Source organism: Chaetodon trifascialis, chromosome 13, assembly GCF_039877785.1.
Source record: "Chaetodon trifascialis isolate fChaTrf1 chromosome 13, fChaTrf1.hap1, whole genome shotgun sequence".
Classification (NCBI taxonomy): Eukaryota; Metazoa; Chordata; class Actinopteri; order Chaetodontiformes; family Chaetodontidae; genus Chaetodon; species Chaetodon trifascialis.
The window spans coordinates 3,662,154-3,683,203 of NC_092068.1; the positions used below are offsets into that span (position 1 = coordinate 3,662,154).

Genomic DNA, 21,050 nt, shown 5'->3' on the forward strand with positions numbered 1-21,050 from the left:
AAGACACCTTGTCCTAAATAAATCACAAATGTGTGATTATGAAGGACAGGTGCTCAGAATACAAAGAAAATGAAAGACACTCCACTTTCCTGATAAATTACACTGAATGAAGACTTACAGGATGTTCAAAAGATAACAGAGAAGAAACAAGTGAGCGACATGTAATGAGGCGCCAATTTTCACAGTACAGGGTGGCTGTGGCTCAGGAGGTAGAGCGGTTGTCAACCAATCAGGAGGTCGGTGGTTCAATCCCTGGCCTCAACAGTCCACATGCCAAAGTATCCTTGGGCAAGATACTGAACCCCAAAACTGCCGATACTGTGCTCTCGGTGTGTGAATTTCTATGTATGTCGCTTTGGATAAACGTGTCTGCCAAACGACTAATTGCAACTTTGGAAATTGTAACTTTGTACGTGTAGACATGTATTGCATTATCACTGCATGTGCATGGTTTCAACAAAAGCCAATGTGACGTGATTTAACAGTGATGATGGGATTTGACAAATATGATGATATCGAATGTTTCCATGTAATACGTGCCTTTCATTTCATCCATTTTGGCACATATTTCAGCACCATGGACAGAGAGCAGAAGAGCAGAAGAAATGAATTACAAATTTTTCTACTTTTTACTAGGTGACCAAGGAGTGCTTGAAACAGGAAAAAAAAAAGGATTTAGCACAAAATATGTGAATTTATTTAAGTATTTGTGCATGACCCAACTATGCAGGCTGACTTCAGTCATCAATAACATCAACAGTCACTCTTTGACAGAACAATCACCCAGAATCACAAACATTATTTGTTCACCCTGTTGGTCAGTTATCTTAAAGCAGCTGGGCAAAATACTTTCATAACACACTGTCAAAAAATCCTGATGACAAAACACAAAATGCAGTTTTTAAATGAAGATGTTTGTTATTAAAAAAAATAAAAATCTACATGGCCCTGTGTGAAAATGTGTTTATGACTCCACCATAAGAAAGAGACTGGGCAAAATGGCCTGCATGGCAGAGTTCCAAGACGAAAACCAATGCTGAGCAAAAAGAACAAAAAGGCTCGTCTCAGTTTTGCCAGAAAACATCTTGATGATCCCCAAGACTTTTGGGAAAATACTCTGTGGACTGATGATACAAAAGTTTAACTTTTTGGAAGGTGCGTGTCCCATTACATCTGGTGTAAAAGTAACACAGCATTTCAGAGAAGTAACATCATACCAACAGTAAAATGTAGTGGTGGTAGTGTGATGGTCTGGGACTGTTTTGCTGCTTCAGGACCTAGACGACTTGCTGTGGTAAATGGAACCTTGAATTCTGCTGTCTACACAAAAATCTTTAAGGAGAATGTCCGGCCATCTGCTTGTGACCTCAGCCTGAAGCGCACTTGGGTTCTGCAGCACACCAGCAAGTCCACCTCTGAATTGTGCAAGAAAAACAAAATGAAGACTTTGGAATGGCCTAGTCAAAGTCCTGACCTGAATCTGAGATGCTGTGGCATGACCTTAAAGAGGCGGTTCATGCTCGCAAACCCTCCAATGTGGCTGAATTATAACAATCGTGCAAAGATGAGTGGGCCAGAATTCCTCCACAGCATTGTAAAAGACTCATTGCCAGTTATTGCAAATGCTTGATTGCAGTTGTTGCTGCTAAGGGTGGCCCAACCAGTTATTTGGTTTAGGGGGCAATCACTTTTTCACACAGGGCCATGTAGGTTTGGATTTTTTTTATCCCTTAATAACAAACACCTTCATTTTAAAACTGTATTTTGTGTTTACTTGTGCTATCTTTGTCTAATATCTAAATTTGTTTGATGATCTGAAACATTTAAATGTGACAAACATGCAAAAAAAATAAGAAATCAGGAAGGAGGCAAACTCTTTTTCACAGCACTGCATATATACAGTGAATTGTAATAATGCATGCACATAATGTAATACGTTCAGTTTTAATAAGTGCAACGTAAGTTACCTCTCAAGCTGGTCTCTCCTTTCTATGGGGCCGGCATACATACTGTATGCTTTTCTTTTGTAGTCAACTTTCTTGCAAAATTAATTTATAAAATGTTTTTATTGTGGGATGAAGATCTGGAAGAATGGGCTCTGTTTCTGATATATATAATTTGTTTAGAATGTTTTTGACGTGTGTAAGAATGTGAGTGATTTCAATCTCTTGAGAGTTTTGCATGTTTTTTTTTTTTTTTTTAAAGCTTGGATTTGTGATGTTGAAGAAATGAGAAAGAGTAAGGTAGATTTTTAAAGTATCCCATCCACCAATTACCCATTATACTAGCTTGGTTTAAAGGTTAGTAATCATATTAATCTCTAGAAATGGACATAAAGTGCTTTAACAACAAGAACAGCTCACCAAATGAGGACAGTCTCTCAGCAGGTGAAGTGACACTACCAGAATCAGCAGGGTTGTAGATTCCAGTAATGAAACAGGAACTAGCCTTAGTGTTACCACCAAGTTAGCAACTGTAGCAGGCAAACTGCAGCCACCACTGTGCAACTATTTATCAAACTTACTGAAGCGTTGTGTGTGATGCTGGAAAAGAAAGAAATCTGTGGATGTGCTATGATATTAAAAGCAAATGCAAGAGGCAGTGTAATCTTCAGTCCATTTGGTCATTATTTATACATCTGTTGGGTAGCATCCGGATAATTAGGACAGGTATAACGAGTTTCACATATAGTAATTTTATTTCCAGAGTTATTCATTCTACAAGGAGCAGGCTTGGCTGTTTTGGCTGCAGCGAACAGGCTACTTTAATGTTTGATCTGGGATTAGTAATTATAAGCTTATTCCTGCAGTTTGGATCAGGAATAATGTTATGACAGCACAGCAGCTCCTCGTCTGGCTGCTGAAGTGCTTTCACTATTTTGCGCAATCATTTGTCTGTTCTGACTCACTCATGGTAATCCATCAAGGAAACGTCAAATAGACAGGAGTAGTGCTGCTACAACTCTGTATACTTTTCCTGTCTTTCATTGTCCCACCTGACAGCAGCAACCTCAGCATCCTTCCTCTTCCTCTTTGCCATGCTTACCTGACTGTGCTCTGGAAAGAATGCTTGATTGGTAAATGCTCAGGCACATGTAGTGGGAGTTGTCATTCTAGGCGTGTTAAGACAAAGAAATTCTGACATGCTAGACCTTTCGTCAGGGTATCGTGCGGCATCGTTGGGCATCCCAGACACTGCATGACAAATCATTCAACATGTCAGACTACACAGGTATAGACACCTCATTGTTGTTCATGATCGGCCACAATGCTGGTAAATGCTCAGCCACGACAAGATCATCTCAAATTGGTGAATCGTGAAATAAGACATGCTGTGATTGGTCGTTGTCACCTGATCAAGACACAGCAAGAGCTCATGGCACTGTGATCATTAGATCTGACACGGAGACCATTGTTGAAGACAAAAATAATCGTGTAGTCTGACCTGGGGCCTTCATTGGGCAAAGTCTGTCACCCAATCTTTACCAGTGTACATTCCACAACTGTAAACATGAGATGGGTCAATCTGTCATCACTTTTTTCTTGTGTCAGCTCATGTTCAATGCTCATTAGATGCAAACTAGCTAGTCTCTTTCTTGCCCCAAATGCTCTTAAGAAGTTTAACTATGCAACACATAATGCACACAAAAATATACAACCACTCAAAATGTGCATTATCTATAGGCTACATACATCAGCTACTGTACAGTAGCATGATATACTGTGTGCTTATTTACCCAGGCAAGATTTGTTGAACACAAATGATCAAGTTTCAAGCAATACAAGTGAAATTGGTTTCTTATTTTTATTCTTTTAAAAACACCCAGTTCCAATGTATTTTTTGACCAATGGTCCAATCAGTGCCTACATAACATCTGCAAACTGTGAGCACACAAGCCCATGAGAACTACAGTAACTGTAACAGTGAAGGAATAGTATCAAAAAAGAGGGACTTTTACTTAAAACACTCACTGACTTTGTTTTATTCAGTTTGTCTATCTCAGACTGCTGAGTTCACTTCAGATAAACTGGGGAATGTATTTTTGGAGGAGGGAGACTGTATTTTGCCCCCTATCATTCACACTGAAAGAGCAATAGGACAGGATCTTTTAATGGCCAGTATGAACAGCAGAAAGCCAGACTTGAACAATTGTAAACCTACCTTCTTAAGTGTTAGCAAACACTTTCTTGTTTCCACAAGTAGGTGCTATGCAATGTTAGTTGTGTTTGTGTTGACCAGATGAGTGTCAGTCCAATATTGATTTTCCTTCTAGCTCTGTTTTGGTCTCCTCCAACTCCTGAGAAGCTGGCTCTTACATAGCTGCTAAATGCTCCACTCACTGTTCACCAGCCATTCCCAACTGTGTCTGTTTGCTGTTTGATGCTGGGCAGGTTGTGCACAGTGGATTTATCTGAGCTTTTGTACTGAAAACAGCTGCCTGCTGCTGCTGCTGCTGCTGCTGCTGCTGCTGCTGCTGCTGCTGCTGCTGCTGCTGCTGCTGCTGGAAGTGATGCGGATGAGAGCAGTGAGATTAAACCAAAAATAAAAGTTATGGGACAAAAAGTAAAACAACAAGCTCAAAGAGGCTGAAGTGTTCCATAGAGCTGAGGAGACCTGAGAACTGGTCATTTGATCCATTGATAAAATGATGGGATGAGTTCCATCAGGAAATAATCAAACAAAAAGAATTTACTTGCCTCTGGCTAGCTCCACTGCAAACAATATTATATCTTATTTTACTATGTACTAGGATTTTGTATTCCTTCTTAATAGCATTGTTGAAACAGGGGGGCTAAATTCCATACTGTGTACTACTTACTCACTATGTGTACTATAGTTCAATATACTTTTGTGTAAACAAATAGTAGTATCTATCTCTTCAAACATACTGGTCAGTGTGGAAGTGATGCACACGGTGCTTTCCTAGAGCCTTATGGTTACACCTCACAGCGGTAACCCGTGCCAACCAAGGTCACATGTCCTGACATTTGCAATAATCCGTTATCTAACGGTAGTCATAACAACTATAATCAAATAACACATCCTTGAAATGTGTGCATTAAGAAGATATATAAGAAATGCAAGCAACCAATGCTTTTTTAATGTGACATCAAGCTTGTGTGAAATGTAAAGGTAAGGGTTAGTTTATTGTGATCATGTGTTCGATCACCATTGTTGTTGTCAATGCCACATTGCATTGTGGGATTTTTGTACCGGCGTAGTGTCCAGTGTTTGCGTACTGAAATATTCACTGGATATATTATGCACCTCACAAACTATTTTCTTCATACTACATTCAGACATGATAAAAAATGTTCCATATTATTTTAGCATATCTGATTGTATGTTAGTATGGACTTTCAGACGGCCCAAGGAATGGGATTGTGATGTCATTAACAGCAAATCGGTTAGCAACTGTCAACTGTGCCTCTACACCATCACTACCCATCTAGCTAAGTAGTCTCAACTTGTTCATCTCTGTGTCACTCATTTCAACACGGTCAGTAAACACTGTTGTATAGTAAGCTGGTGAAAAAAAAGCAAAAAAAAAAAAAAAAGAAAAGCAAACCCCACCCCAGAATGCTCCACAATTCCCTTCCCAGCCACGTGAATATATCGTGCTATTCTGAGCTGCAACCTACATTCCAATACAGTAACAAGGGTGCTGTCATTGCAATTGAACATTGTAGTTTTTCAACACATTATGAACTGTAGTTCTTGCAAGCTATGCTAAGCATTTTGTTGAATACACAAGTGGAACCTTTGCTTTTGAGGGGTTTCCGCTTCCCTCACTCCTTTGATTCCATAATGGGATTAATTATTCTTTGAGGAAACAGTGACTAAGATGTGCAGGTTTTTCACTGGCCTGGGGTGCCTAGAAGGGAATCCTGCAGATTCGCAGCACTATGGAGCTTAAAGTTGCTGGATCAGTGTGCTAGAAGAGGGTCGCTTCTTCAGTAAGACTTGTTAGCACATTAATCCCAGATCTACTATATGGCACAAAAAGGACAAGGCTAAAAAAACAGATATTGAAAACAAGGCAGGATGTAGCCTTTCTTTCACCTCCTAAGAGCTTTAAAACCGGACCATGTGATGGGAGAAAATGTGTTGGTGGTCTGCAGCTATGACAGCCCTGCACGTCCATACACACACAGGCATACACACACTCCCACCAAAACCCCTCACTTACAAAAAACCCGACCTTCCTTCTAATTGGACTGAGGGTGAAGGGAGAGAATGGGTGGGGGTGGCTGTGGGGGTTGGTGAGTGGGCAGGAGGCGTAAATGTGACCCTTTTTTTTCTCTGGGGAGATTCCCAAGACACAGTGGGGAGGATTGGTTTCTTTGGGTCTGCTCACAAAAGAGCCTCAGTTTTCGCTCTTACTGGACAGTCCCTGCATTTCTACTGTGATTAGTCTGCCAGAAGAGGCAGAACTAAACTCAGACCTGAACACAAAATTGAATGTTACAAACAAGCTTAAACTTGTGGTTGTATCTTTGCAAACCATTGTGCACAGTAATGGGATATGTTCTCTTTCCCCAAAGTTCATATATTGCTCTGAAGTCCATTTACTCTATTCACAGCGACAGCCGGGGGGGGGGACACGCTCAGATCCTTTGCTTAGGTAAAAGTTGCAGTGCCACATTGTACATGTGAAAGGCCTTTAACAACTTTTGCCGTTGTAAACATTTAGAAGTATATTTAGAAAAATGATACTTTAATTAGTTTAATTGAATCAATACTGTAAGTAGTAACAGTAAAATACCCATTACTCATTATGCATTCGAGTGGCCTGGCCACAGGGGAGCAAACTTTAACTACTTAAATACTGTAGGGTAATTTAATCTTTGACAATACATGTTTGTTTTTTTTTCTTAACATTTTAACTGTCATGTTTTTAAATATGATCATTTGCTTTATATGTAGAATCTTAATCTATAAATTAAGTGTACTTGTCAGATTGTCAAACTGTAATGGATAAAAAGCACAATATTTGCCTCTAAAATGCCATGAACTGAAGTAAAGTAGCATAAATTGAATGTGAAGTACTTCAAAATTATTAACAGTGCTTCCACCAGTGGCATCAGCAGATACACATCATAATTCACTAATATACACTACTACACCAGTGCTTCTGGGCCATATCCTCAAATACTGATGAGAACTAGTGTTGCCATTCATTTATGACTGTCGATTATTAAATTACCACTAGAGTCTGTTTTTTTTTTGTTTTTTTTTTTTTTTTGGCAAGTTGTTTTCACTTCCACTGTCTTTTATACGTGTTTGAAAGAGGACTCTGTCTTTTCATGGTCCAGGGGAGGTGTTATGTTTTTAATGGTGGAACCAGTAAAGCTCTCCCACTGCACACCTCTGCCACGACACACCAGGCTCCCCCAGCACCTTTTACACACTTCAGAAGGGATTGTCCTGTCACAGCCACTTACCTCACTCCAAGGAAGTGTACAGATTAGGTGTGTATAGTATTCCTCCCACCAACCCCCCCCCCAAAGCTAAGCAAACTGAAAAAATATTTTAAAAAATATTCAAATGCTGTGCATAATCGACATTAGAAAAGGTAGTTTGACAAAAAATCGATGTATCTTAAATCCTTAACTACTAACTTTTTCTAGAGCTTTCAACCACAGTCTTCATCTTCATGGAGGCTAATATTTAAGACCATGAGATGTGAGTGAAAGCTTTTTTGATTAAACTGTGGGAATGATATTTCTTGCATATAGTAATTTACGCCAATCTACTAAATTATCCATCATGATGAAATTGGGCCTTTTCTTGAATGATTTTCCAACCAAAATAAAAAAATAGCAGAAATTTTGATGGAAAATGCTGTAATGCAGTAAGTTAATCACATTTAGTGTAACGGACAGAGACTTGGTACTGACTACTAAAAATAACACTTTCCTGTATGTCCTTATCTTTAAATGATGTTCAGTTCTAGTGTATTTTATAGGAGGAAATTAACTCTAAATTAAAATATGAATTACATTTTTTTTTTCATCCCAAAAACATGCAACATCAAAGTACTCTCATCAGCAGTCTCTACCAATTGTAGGATTTGGACAACCTGCCTGAGAAGCACAACTCAGGGCAAAAAAAGTTAATGAAGGACTCACTGCTACTCATAAAGCTTACTGTTGTGATCTCACAGTAATAACTGAGCACGAGCGTGTCAGTATGTTGGTCAACTCACTCATCTGTCATCTGGATAAATACAGCTGAGTAATTTTACTGAGGAGATCAAAGTGACACAAAGCACTGGGCCGACAAATACGATATTTTAAAAGTTTAAAATTTTAAAAAGTGAAATCCCCAGTGGAATTTTAACCTGTCAGTGTCAAATATCTGTTGTCCACCAGTCACAGGCTAGTTGCAATACCATTTTGACAAATATTGAATGTAGAAGTGATACAAATAGTTTTTTCATATTTGGCTACTTGATGAATCATATGTTTAGTTCTTTTTTAAGCGAAAATGCCCGTCTAGATCTTTGTGAGGTGAATATCTTTGGGATTTGGACTGTTGGTCAGAAAAGAAAAAGAAGAAAAGAAGACATTTGAAGATGTCTCTCTGGAAACTGGGACAGGCATTTTTCACTATTTTATAGACATGTTATGGGCTGCATCATTAATGAGAAAATAATCAGCAGATGAATTGAAAATGAAAATCGTAGTGCTCATATATTTGCCTTTTTCTCATTCCAGTTTGTACTGCTGCCATTATTAGTCTGACTTTTAACCGAAAGTTATACTTATCGTTCCACTTTAGTCAAAGAATAGTCAAAGAATAGTGGTAATTACCTCATGTCATATTACCAGAACAGTGGGGGAAAAAACCCTTTCAGGAGCATACACATCAGGCCATGATGTATGAGGTATAACAGTCATGAAATTTATCACAACTCAATTCATAGCAACATGTATGAAAGGAAAATTAAAAACACACTTGTCTTTGTCTGTAGCCATATACATAATATATATGCACATTTGTACCACACATTTCACAAATTCCAAGATATTTCACAACAACAGCACCAAAGAGCTTTTGATTGATTCCTCAACCCCACTAATACATTCATTCATTCATTATTTTACAGATATACTAATAATCTATTAATTATAGAAGTGAATAATTTACAATAAAATAACAATTTTAAGGTACAATTCTCATTTCCAGTACTTTTATACTACAATAATTCCATTCAGTTTCCACATGCATCAGTCTGCCTACATCTTTTATGAAGGCTGTGGATTTTGAAAATTTCACACAGGAGGAAAGGTTATTATATTGTCTTAATGATTGAAAAACCTGTTACCTTGTAGTATTCAACAAAGCAAGTGGCTTACTAAGGCAGAAAAGCTTTTCTTCAGGACTCCCCCCTTTCAGCAACTCATTCCTGCGCTTAGCTCCAACATGGAATAGAAACTGTACACCAAAACTCTGAGAACTCACAGTGGTATTAAAATCACAGACAACAAAATAAAAATAAAAATCAGGTACTGCATCTTGAAGACAAAAATGCCACAAAGTGAAGACTTCTGCTGTAAAATGTTAATATCCTCACCAAACCATAGCGAAAACAACACTGAACAATTGATCCATCATTCTGTATGACAACACCGTCTCTGGATTATGTTTTGGTTTGGTCCAAACTTAATATAAACGGATATACAAAGACCTTTTTGTAAGCTGAATTTTTGCGAGGCATCTGCATAAGCAAATTGCATTCACGCATCAAATGCATGGGGTTTGGTGCTGACACTGGCCTTGCAGTGACCTTCAAAGACAGACATATTTTTCCAGCCCAGTTCTGTGCTGAGAAATCGGCCTTGCTTGTTCATTCATACTTCAGCATTTGAAGTTTTTTTTTTTTTTTTTTTGATTTGCTGATTGGGGCTCACAAACTGCTGCTCAGGTGTTTGATATCTCGCTTTCTTTCTCTACATCTACTCACTGTAGTGACATGCATCTACCCAACACAATCAAATAATAAAACACAATTCAGAAAGGTACCATCATTTTACACTTTCTGTCACCAGTCCTATACTCCCTGCTATACATTATGTACCACGTTTCTTACAGCAATAGAGCTTTTGTTGTATGAAGCAGCCAATATGGCTGCCCTGTGGCCTGGGCCCCTGTGTATATTGTTATTTTGGATTAATAGATAGGACATTTGTTTCACAGAAACCTGAAAGATATCAGTAATCTCCTCTGAGTGTGTCTCTCTAAATCTCTGTAACAAAGTCCTGTATGGACTGGATATTTTGTGCAAAATCTTTCAACTGCCACCCTGTCTTTGTTAGATGAGCTTGTGTAGGTCTTTGTTTACTTCCTGGTACAAGGCACCAGATGTGCAACTGGAATACATGAACTGCTACAGAACATGACAGACAGATGAAAGAGAATGAGCAAAACAAAACAAAGACAGCAAAAGCCAGAACGTGTCCAGAGGAAACAGGAATCCGTCTATGTAAAAACAAAGCATCATTCCAGAATTTTCTTGTCCATGGATTCTTTGCCATTGGTCCGCGAGTAAGGCTCAAAAGCAGAGGAGCTCAGGTAGCGGGCGGAAAGTTCCTGCAGGTTGCCAGCGAGCGAGCCAGCCATGGACAGGGGGTTGGAGGAAATGCGGGTGGCGACGCCGCTGAGTAAGGAGGGCATGGGAAAGCTGAAGAGGCTGTGAGCTGCCTGTGAGCTCTGCAGGCCCGCCACTGTTCCTGAGCTGGTGACAGCAGGTAGAGGAGGGCTGCTGCCCGCCGTGCCGGTGCTGCCGCCACTGCTGCTGCTGCTGCTACTGCTGCCGTTGCTGGCCATGGCCATGGAGGGAGGGCGAAGGGCAGAGCCCAGCGTGCCGCTGCCACAGTGGGGCAGGAGGCCCGGTAGGCCCGGAGGTGTTAGCAGCCGACCTTGCTCCAGCAGTCTGAGGACACTGCAGGTTGCAGCTGTTTCTGAAACCACTGAACGCAGCTCAGAGTCCTTCCCCTGATCCTTCTTCTGCTTCGTGCGGCGGTTCTGGAACCAGACCTTCACCTGGAGAGGAACACAATTGACAAAAAGAGCCTTTAGAGACACATGCTAACTGTAATGTGTAATGTGTAGTTCATGTATTATTACAAGTTTACTGTATGGATAGAAAATATGAATCTAAATGCTCAAAACAATTTTACTTTAAGAAAAACAGTTCCTATTCCCATTCACTGATACATGCTGTAAAAAAAATCATATGATCATAATCTGGGAATCTCAGTACTTGCAGATAATTGCACCATGAAGTGTACAGTACAAGTGTGTCTTCACAGATTAAGCTGATAGCTTTTACCTGACGATTTTGTTCTCAAACCAAAAGTAGCAAAATGTCTCTCCATCCCCCGACCAATTGCACACGCACGTTCTAATCACACTAATGTATAATAGCCTTATATGCAGAGATGCTAAAACACACACATACAAGTTGTCCACCAGGTAATGATTGATCAACTGTGATTAATCCAAAGGTGCAGTGATTTCATCCAGTCATGGAGGAGAAGCAGGAGATTAATTCCATCAAAACTTGCTCAAAGAAAGCCTTTCATATGGAAACATATGCTAACTTTCTCAGCCTGTTACACTGCAAAAGGTTCACATGTGAACTACATAAAAGTTCTCTTGTTTATTCGTTGTTGCAGATTATGTTCCAAAAATATGGTATGATGTTATTTATTTAAAGCCGACAGTATTAGTCGAGTCTGACAGAAAATTAATCACCAATATTCTGATAATTGTTTGATTGTGTCAGTCAATTATCAGAAAAAAACATGTTTGCATGAGTCAGCTTTTCTCTGCTTTGCATCTGAATTGAATATCCTGGCAGACTTTTAGATTGGGGAAAACAGCCAACATCAAGATGTCAAGATGAGTTCTGGGAACTTGAGATAGTTTAGCATTTTCACACTATTTTCTGACATATTGATTGATCATTAAAATAATTCCTATATTTGTTAGTTTACAATAGATATCCCAAGATAACCAACAGAGTTGAGCGGCTGAAAACCCTGAACAACACATTCATGTAAAGTTTATTCTGCTGTTCCTGCAAAATTTCATTCTCTTGACCTCTATGTTCAACATGGCCACCATACCTTCTTTTAATTATCACCACTGGATCTCCTGGCCCTGAAAAGTTAGATTCCACTTCCAGAATACATGGAATAGACAATAGAAATTAAGAATCCTAAATTTTCAGCCAGTCTTTTTAAAATTCACAAAAGCCTGCCATAATTACGTCTCGGAAAATGACAACATCCGATTGGTTATTCTTGTAGTTTCTGAAAATGTAAATCAAACATTTCCAAAGCTCCACTTACATTGTTTTAAATAAATATTTCAATAAATAAAATTATACCACATTTTTGCAACATAATCAGCAACAACCAATAAGCAATAAAAGCATTAAACAATATAAATGTACGGAAAATGACAGCATCTGATTAGTTATTCTTGCAGTTTCTGAAAATGTAAATCAACGATTTCCAAAGCTCCACTTAATTTGAATGAAGAGATTGAGATTTTATGGGAAACATCTACAGTATGGTATACAGCAAATGTCCAGAGTGTCCAGATAAAGAGAAAAAAACCTTCATTCAGTGTAATCTCAAGGATGGTTAAAATATATATATATATACACTCTTGGTGATACAATTTATTAAACGGTAGCAAGAGCACAAACCTTGTAATTTAACACACTCAATCAAGTCATTCATCTGGTTCAACAGATCCATTTAGTTATTTTGTCATATCTATTGTTCGGTTTCACACAGTCTTCTTAATTGAATTAATGTGAAAACTGAAACAAACAGTGTTTTCTATGAATTGTACCTGTAAGTCTCCTGTATTCACACCTGAGTGCTTTCATATGAAACAAACTGTACACGTACCAATCAGCAGCCAGCCACCAGCTCAATCACACTGCTAGTCCAATCACATTTGAATGTTTTTCCTTCACTACAGTAGGTGGTTTAACTCTTCACTGGCTGTTAACCATTTCATGCCCAGAGAAGAAGCCCTGCTGCTCAATCCAATATTTTCTGTCTGTGACATAAAGACTGCTCAGAAGTAACAGTTTGTTCATTTTAGAGGTTACATTTTCAGTACTGAGAAAACAACAAGGTGAAGCTGGTAGCTCAAACAAAGATGATTCGCTGTGCACACAGCAAATGGCCTTAATGTAACAACCCGTGAGTGCCAGGGAACAAAATGTTAATTTCACCACGTTGCCATTAAAAGGCATTTCATCAGGACAAGAAGCAGACACTGGAAGAAAATCCCGTAGCCTTTGTCCTGCCTCAATAGGGAGCAAAGGTTGTTTTCTATATTACCTTTATGTGAGCAAAATAACGTCTTCATACACTTAATTAACTTGTTTTGAATTCATATGAAAAAAGAAAAGCAGCTATTGTGTTGATCAAATGAAAACGAGTAATATGAAAACATTTAAAATGTAAAAAGTTAAAGCAAAAAAACGACTTAAATTTACACAGCTGCTAATAAAAGTAACAATGACCTTGTTGAACAATCAGATTGAAGCTGTAAGTTGTGTCATTTTGTGAGAAAATGTTGACCTTGATTGGAGGTCTGCAAGAGCCGCATTGAAAGTCACAACACATTAGCACCAAAGACCAAGCCCATGGCGCCGTTAGCCGTTTTGCACATTTCCAAAAATAAATAAATAGATGAATGAAACTCAAACCAAAACTTTGATGCAGACAACCAGGAGTGCCTTTGAGTCCAAATCACACAGGGCGACTGGGTGATTTGCTTTGGAATCTGGTGTCAAAGACAGAGTGCAAATGCAGTTCACCCACAGCGGACACTGCATGACCCACTGCTGACCCCACATACATGACATGAGAAGGACGTCTGCGCCTTTCCTCATGGCAGCTTTAATTTTAGTAGCTTCAGGCAATAATGTCAAACCATCCATGAGCTATAGCAACACAACGTCAGACTTATTAAAAAGTCCAGATGATTACATCTAAAAGGATGCATACAGTTAAAAATATATCTGAGGTAAATCCTTAAAGGTACAATCCATGATCAAAAGTAAACCAGTAGGTCACTGCAGCGCTCATATTCAAAATACTCAAATAGAAGCTGCGAGCACTTCAAAAGTAACTGACAGGTCTGTGAATACAAACACTCAACAACAGCTACAAGTTTTTAATGACTAATGACCAAACAGGCCTATGTTTTTAATAATGATCAGCTGAAAATCACAAAATTCTTATCTCCAGTATACTTCTTTAAATGACATGGGTACAAAAATGGTTACACCTTTAAAATAAATAAACTGCTTTGTCTGAAACAGCTGTCAGGCCTTACAAATGAAATGCATTTGATTACATGGGTAAATTCACCTTCTTCTGTGAAAAAGCAAGTGGTTCTAACAGATCATAACATGATTATCTTAAGTCAAAATATATGGTAATATTTGCTGAAAAAACATAAATGCATGAAGGAAATGGCTTTAAATTCACATTGCACATTATTAAAAAAAAAACATCTATTATGTCTTTTGCTTAGAAGATTTTTCAGTTTGCACAGAATAAATTCCTAATTTTTAAATGTAGTAGTAATATCCATACACACCTGAGTTTCAGACAGATTGAGCTGGCGGGCCAGTTCTGTCCGTTCTCTCCCAACCACATACTGGCACCTCTGAAACTCCATCTCCAACCGATAGAGCTGCTCTGCAGTGAAGGAGGTGCGGGTTCGCTTGGGCCGGTCCAAATCCAAACCCTTTGGCAGGATTATCTCTCGGATAGAGCCTTTAGCATCTGCAACAGCGAGCACTTTCAATTAACGACGCTGAGGCAAAGAGAAGGGGTGAGTAACAAGTAACAGATAAACGCAATATATTGCAAGGTGGAGGCTGGTTTTACTTTGCTAATTATGTGACTTATTCACATAATTCACACTGAATTATTATTGGTGTTATTATCATGATTATTATTATTATTGGTGGCCCAGAAGTGGAGGTGCCACAAACTCATTGTGAGTCAAATTTTGAGTCTGTTTACTAAATTTTACTTTATGTATGTATGTATGTATGTATTTATGTATTTATTTATTTATCTTTGCATTTTTAAGTTTTATTTGTTACGATCTCAAAAAGTCATTGATAAATATATATTTATATGTATACAATGTATTCATGAATGTGTTTACTGAATAAATGAAGATTACATAAAAACCTACTTAAGAAATATTGACAAAAATATTATGTGGTTCCATTTCAGTTCATTCATGTAATTTATACCTATGCCAGCACAAAAGAGAAGTGACAACAATGGGTGTTGCTGTCAAAACGATATTAAAATACACCCAATCTCTGCTGACATTTTTTACAACTAGTATTACATTGACTATAATTTCAAATCATGTTAAATAAAAGTAGCTGCAATTCTGTAAGAAATTCATTCCCCATTATTTTAATTCTTAAACACACTAATAATGAATTATTTCAATGGCAAACTTTTATTTACATTTTAGACTGTGATGATGCTCTGTTTCATTAAATCTTGCGTAACTAATCCTCTGTTTTTGGTGAAGTTATATTTATAGTTTGTTTTCATACACAGTGTTGGGCCAACACTGCAAGAAGGAAATTACGGAAATTACTCCCTGGACAACTGACACTCAGACACACAATTCTACATTTGATTTGTTGACATTAAATATCTGAAAAAACGAACTCCTATCTCTTCTTTTTTCTGTGTTCTGTTTAATATTTATCATTTGAATATTTATCACCTATATTGCAGTACATAAAGTATAAACCCTGTAGGCGTTTCCTCTTTAAATGCATGACCTTGTACACATTTAAATTTACCCAGGGACATTAAACAATATTTTAATCATTTAAAATTGGCACATTTAACATTAACATTACGTAAGTATGAAATGTGAAAAAAGATTTAGCTCCTCATAGTGTTCACAAAAAAATGACAAAAATGAAAAAAAAAAATCTCTGTGGCCATTCAGCATGGTCTAAAAATAAAGATATATTTATTTGATAACAATTAGCTGTTTTTCATGACGAATCATTTAGTTCTCTTACAATTGTATGTTCCTGTAACTGTACACTAATTGTACTAAAACTGGGAAAAAAAAATCCCATGGGTCTTCCTCCTTATTTTGAATAGGCTCCATAAATGAAAATAAAAAACCATCATCATAAATGATTTTTTATTTAAGGGTACATTTTGCTATTAAGTTGAAAGTTAAGCGTAAGACTCCTTATTTAAACATAAAATAGGTGAACTGTCAGCTTACTCTTTTTGTATCAACAACCACTGTCTGATGTTACAAAGGCTTCATTTGTCAACTTTGTTCTTGAGGATACTCTCATATTCCTGATTCCAAAATGCATGTAATCTAACCCCATTTTAGACAATTTCCTCAGATTAATCTGGACGATCTCTTGAGTATGACACTGCAAGTTCCCCCCAAAAAACAAAAGAAAGACCACAAGCCTTACCTCGGACTAGTATTCTCCGACAGTAGTCCGGGTCCCCTGTGCTCCCCATGTTCTTCTCACAGCTGTCCACGGTTCCAGAGGGGGAAAAGGAGCCCTGCTGCTCCTTGAGGAAGCTTTTGGACAAGCTGCCCTGGGAGTCCGTGTCATCTTTTCCCTTCTTTGGTCCATTCTTCAGCCCCATTCCTTCTGGCTCTTGGTTGTACCTGACCTCCATGCTCAGTTTATCCTCCTGGACCTGCAGCTTGTCCGCCTCTTTTTTTTCCTTTGTCAGGTGGAAAAAAAAGGAGATTACGGAGAACGCAGCGCACAGATCGTCTGGGCAGTGTGGGTTTTAGTTTCAAAACAGCACCTTTCAGCAGGGCAGAGTCAGCTATCTAATGTTTGGTGAAATACTTCCGTCGCCCAACCAAGGAGCCCTATTATCACTGACCAAACTCCCTTGCCCAATGATCATGGACTTCTCAGTGAAACTCAACAGTAATTCAATGCGCCCCTTTCCTCGTTACATAGACATCAGGCTGATAGACGATCTCCAAATAATCAGAGCCATGGATGCGCACTCGCTGTTTCAATTGATTACGGTAATTTTGCTGCCTCCACATTTGCGTAACCTCATGAATACACTAAATTGTTTGGGGAAATAGATCAGGTCTTGATAGAGGGGTTTGCTCGTCCCGTCCCCCCTCAGTTTGCCTGCTCTCAGCCCAGAGAATCAAGACAAATGATTGGTCTTGTCTCGCAACCAAGCCTCCCTGAACCCCAGATGAACGCACACAATCACAGGGGTACGACTCTTCCAGACCTGAAAAAAGTTCCTGGGTGCTTCATTCTTCTGTCCGCAGAACACAGCCAGACTTTTTTTCCCCGACTTTTCACAGCGCGCCTGATTGTCGCAGCATGTCAACGAACTTTGATCCCCTTTTCCCTTTGGCTCTCTCACCAATCAACGGTATTCTGCAATGTGCGGATCTCGCCACTACGCTATTGTAGGCAAGACAAACAGGGAGAGAGCCACAGAGAGGGAGAGAGAGAGACAGGTAATGAACAAATGAACAAATCCACGTCGATCAGAATTTATGAAGACAATGACCCAGCCAGTTTGAGCAGTAGATCAACTCCATGCTCTGCTTTAACGGGAATTGTATGTAAGTTTCCTGCTGTCCTGTGATCATTCAGAGAGAGAGCTACGCAGAGCAACCCAGCAAGGTCCTGGTTGCTAATGCCACATTCTCCAGTATTCAAATGATTGCACACCAGAAGCCACCTTCAGCTCTCATAATCTTAACCTGCGCATTTGAAAAAGACAAAAAAGGGGAACAAAACTTGTCCTTAGTGCTTAGGCTACCTACACTGTCTCTCTCACTCATGCATGCCTCTGGAATGGCCCCTACCTCTCTCCACCACTCGCCTTCCAGCCTACTAGCCACCCACCCAACCAACTCTTAGCTATTTTCATTGTCAGTGCAACAATATCTCTGAACACAGCAGTGGCCAGTAATCCAATAAGACCATTGATTAGGCCACAATGATTCAATTCAAACCTGTGGCCTAGTGCAAGGAGCATTCTCTTGCCCTTCTTGTCACCTTAGCTGGCCAGAAGCCCTCTTCAAGCTGCCCCCCTCCCTGAGTGCCATTCATGCCTTTATGGGAAACAGAGAGGAAAAGGAGTGAAAGATGGCAATTATCTAATTGGACTATTAACAAACAATTCTGCGAGTGTGGCTGCCCGGCAGCAGTCTCGGGGTGGGTTTAAGGGCTGCATGTTGGACTAACTTTATTCACTGAGTGTTTGGGGGGCTGCTGCTTAGAGTGGGGCAGGATCCATTGTTTGAGAAAGGTAAAAAGGAAGCTAAAAAGGGAGCGAGTAAAGGGGACCTGGGCTTCTTAAGCTGTGCTGCAGAGCCCCAGCCTGGGAAATAGATTGAGGACGCAGCATCTTGGCCTCTCAGCTGCACACAATGGCAGAGGAGGAGAAAAGACTGATGTGTTCAGTTTCTAGATCCCCCAAAATATCACACACTCATGGCCACAATGTGCAAAGAATACTGCATATATACTGTATAGCAGAATGTAATCTGTTTTACAGCATATGGGTTTTCCCACGGTGAATGACCAAAACTGTGTTCCAAGTGATTAGAATTAAACTATTTATGGAATTTCAATTGCTATATAAGTTGAATTAAAAAGGACATTCCTGATTATATTAGCCTTGTCTATGACGCACACCAGCACAAACATTGTAGTGCAAATCCTACGGAAAATGTAAATTGTATATTAAACACCGGAAACAACCACCAAATTTTCTATTCCAGGCACCCACTATAAAGTGAGATCCATACATTCATAACAGAAATGTTCTTTATAGTACCAGAAAGTTATTCTTTAGGCTCATATCTTAGCTGGAACCTTTTTGGTGCTGTAAAGACCAATCAATTTTAATGCTGCTTTAAATTAGGCATATGAAAATGGAAAAATCCTAACATAAATTTGTTGGCTAACACCATGAGCAGCCATTATCGTTACAGTCTTGAAGGTGTGCTGCTAAGTTTTTGCCAGTCATGACACTAGACAAACTGAATATGAAACCTACAGCCTGCAGCTGATGTCAGTCTGCTACCTTGTTCATTGTGTTTTAAAATAGCTGGTAGAGACTGACTTCAGAAAGTATAAATGAGGTGGATACAAAGGGTGATGATATGATGGGTTTTGTTGTAGTCAGATGTACAGTAGGTGGTTATACAAGATAAGCCTGAAAAACTGAGGAAGTTCAGGGAGGAGCTGGGTAGCATGTGGAACACAGACGGACAGTCAGCCAGGAGGATGTAAGTCTACCAGTTTATTAATTTGTCTAAAAAGATCCAACTGATGCAATAGTAACAGTACCAAGGTATTTTGCTGTGGTGAGTTTCACCGTTTGCTGCTGTAAAATGTGGCTAATTTAGCGTAGTATGCTTTTGACTGACACTTTTTATGTTTGAAAAAGTAGGCTTTTTGTGTGTTCCAACACAAATGTAGGTACACATAGGAATTAGTGAAAGACAGAAAGACAGTGTAATTATGTGGGGGAATTAGGTCTAAGAATATAGAGAAGAATGTTCCCCACTTTTAATTGAGTCAACCATTGGCTTAATTTATTGAATGGATGGATTTCTAATATTCTGAATATTATATATTATATATGACACATGAGGTGACCTTTATTGGGTTTTACAATGATGCCATTCAATAGTTTGACAACAAAAGTTAGTAATTAGTATAAACAGTTTAAACATCTTAGGGAAACTAAAGACCCTGATTTAGTCCAAAACATACACGGATGGGCACTTATGTAGCTCAAGGTGCACATAGATGTCTGCACAGATCAGCACGGACATGAGTATATAACGAAATTTACACCGTGTGGACAGTCACAGTTATGCAGACAGGGAGTATGATTCTTTGTGAATTTCTTATGTGGTTACCAAACACTACTCATTTAATTCAATCTCTAAATGAGTTAAATGTGTAGATCTTCGGAATCTTTGGAAGTTTTAATTCCTTTTTTATTTTATACAAATGTTTTTTTCCAGTTCTTACTATTGTAAAATCAATTTGTGTCATCTGCATATAAAGCAAAGTTAATATTTGGGAAAGCTTACAAATATCAGTTATGAACAAAATAGACAAAATGGGCCTAACACAGAGCCACACACAGTTAACTTTCAGTGATTTGGAACTTTTTAAGTTATTATTTGAACATACCAGTTGCCATTCTCAAGTTACCAGCTGTACTGAATCATGTTTCATCCTTCTAATGCCATATATCTCTACATTTTCTAGTAGTAAGTAATGGTCAGTACCATGAATTTTGTTTGTGTGTTAGACATACTACAGTATATCACCTCCACTGTATGTTCATTTTTTTCTGTTGCATAAAGTATTTCCCCCACCAATTTGATCATTGCCAGCAAAATAATCCTGTAAGTCTTGAAACTATATTAATGTTCACAATGAATTACTCATGTGAAACATGTTACACAGACAAACCAGTGACAAACCAGATGTAGAATTTCTTGTCTAATCAAACTACCTTGGCTTTTCTCCTGTTGGAGGTTGAACTCAAAGGGATTGCAGCTTCAGATTTTGTTCCATTCAAATATATATACAAACATAGATAGATAGATAGATAGATAGATAGATAGATAGATAGATAGATAGATAGATAGATAGATCTGCACTGCAGAAAACCCTCCATAATGTAATACACTTTCATATACAGTATTCCTCAGCATGTATTTAAACTGGAACACACACACACACACACACACACACACACACACACACACACACACACACACACACACACACACAGAGAAAGAAAGAGAGAGAGAGAGAGAGAGAGAGAGAGAGAGAGAGAGAGAGAGAATTCTGCAGTGGTCAAATCACCACTATTACAGTCATCATTTTAACACAAACAAGGCTTGAGTGACATTCTTTAAAATGCTGAACAATGTGCTGTGCTGTAATGTGACCCTGC

At 38.7% G+C, this 21,050-nt stretch overlaps 1 protein-coding gene across 1 annotated transcript; it reads right to left on the bottom strand.

Annotated features, from left to right (window-relative positions):
• Nucleotides 1–9,896: 9,896 nt before the first annotated feature.
• vax1 (ventral anterior homeobox 1) lies at nucleotides 9,897–17,497 on the bottom strand. The gene is made up of 3 exons (XM_070977915.1): nucleotides 16,535–17,497; nucleotides 14,644–14,831; nucleotides 9,897–11,049 (listed from the first exon to the last, which is right to left on the bottom strand). Exons 1-3 carry the CDS (start codon nucleotides 16,746–16,748, stop codon nucleotides 10,504–10,506), a joined length of 948 nt encoding a protein of 315 aa, XP_070834016.1. The 5' UTR covers nucleotides 16,749–17,497; the 3' UTR covers nucleotides 9,897–10,503.
• Nucleotides 17,498–21,050: the final 3,553 nt, after the last annotated feature.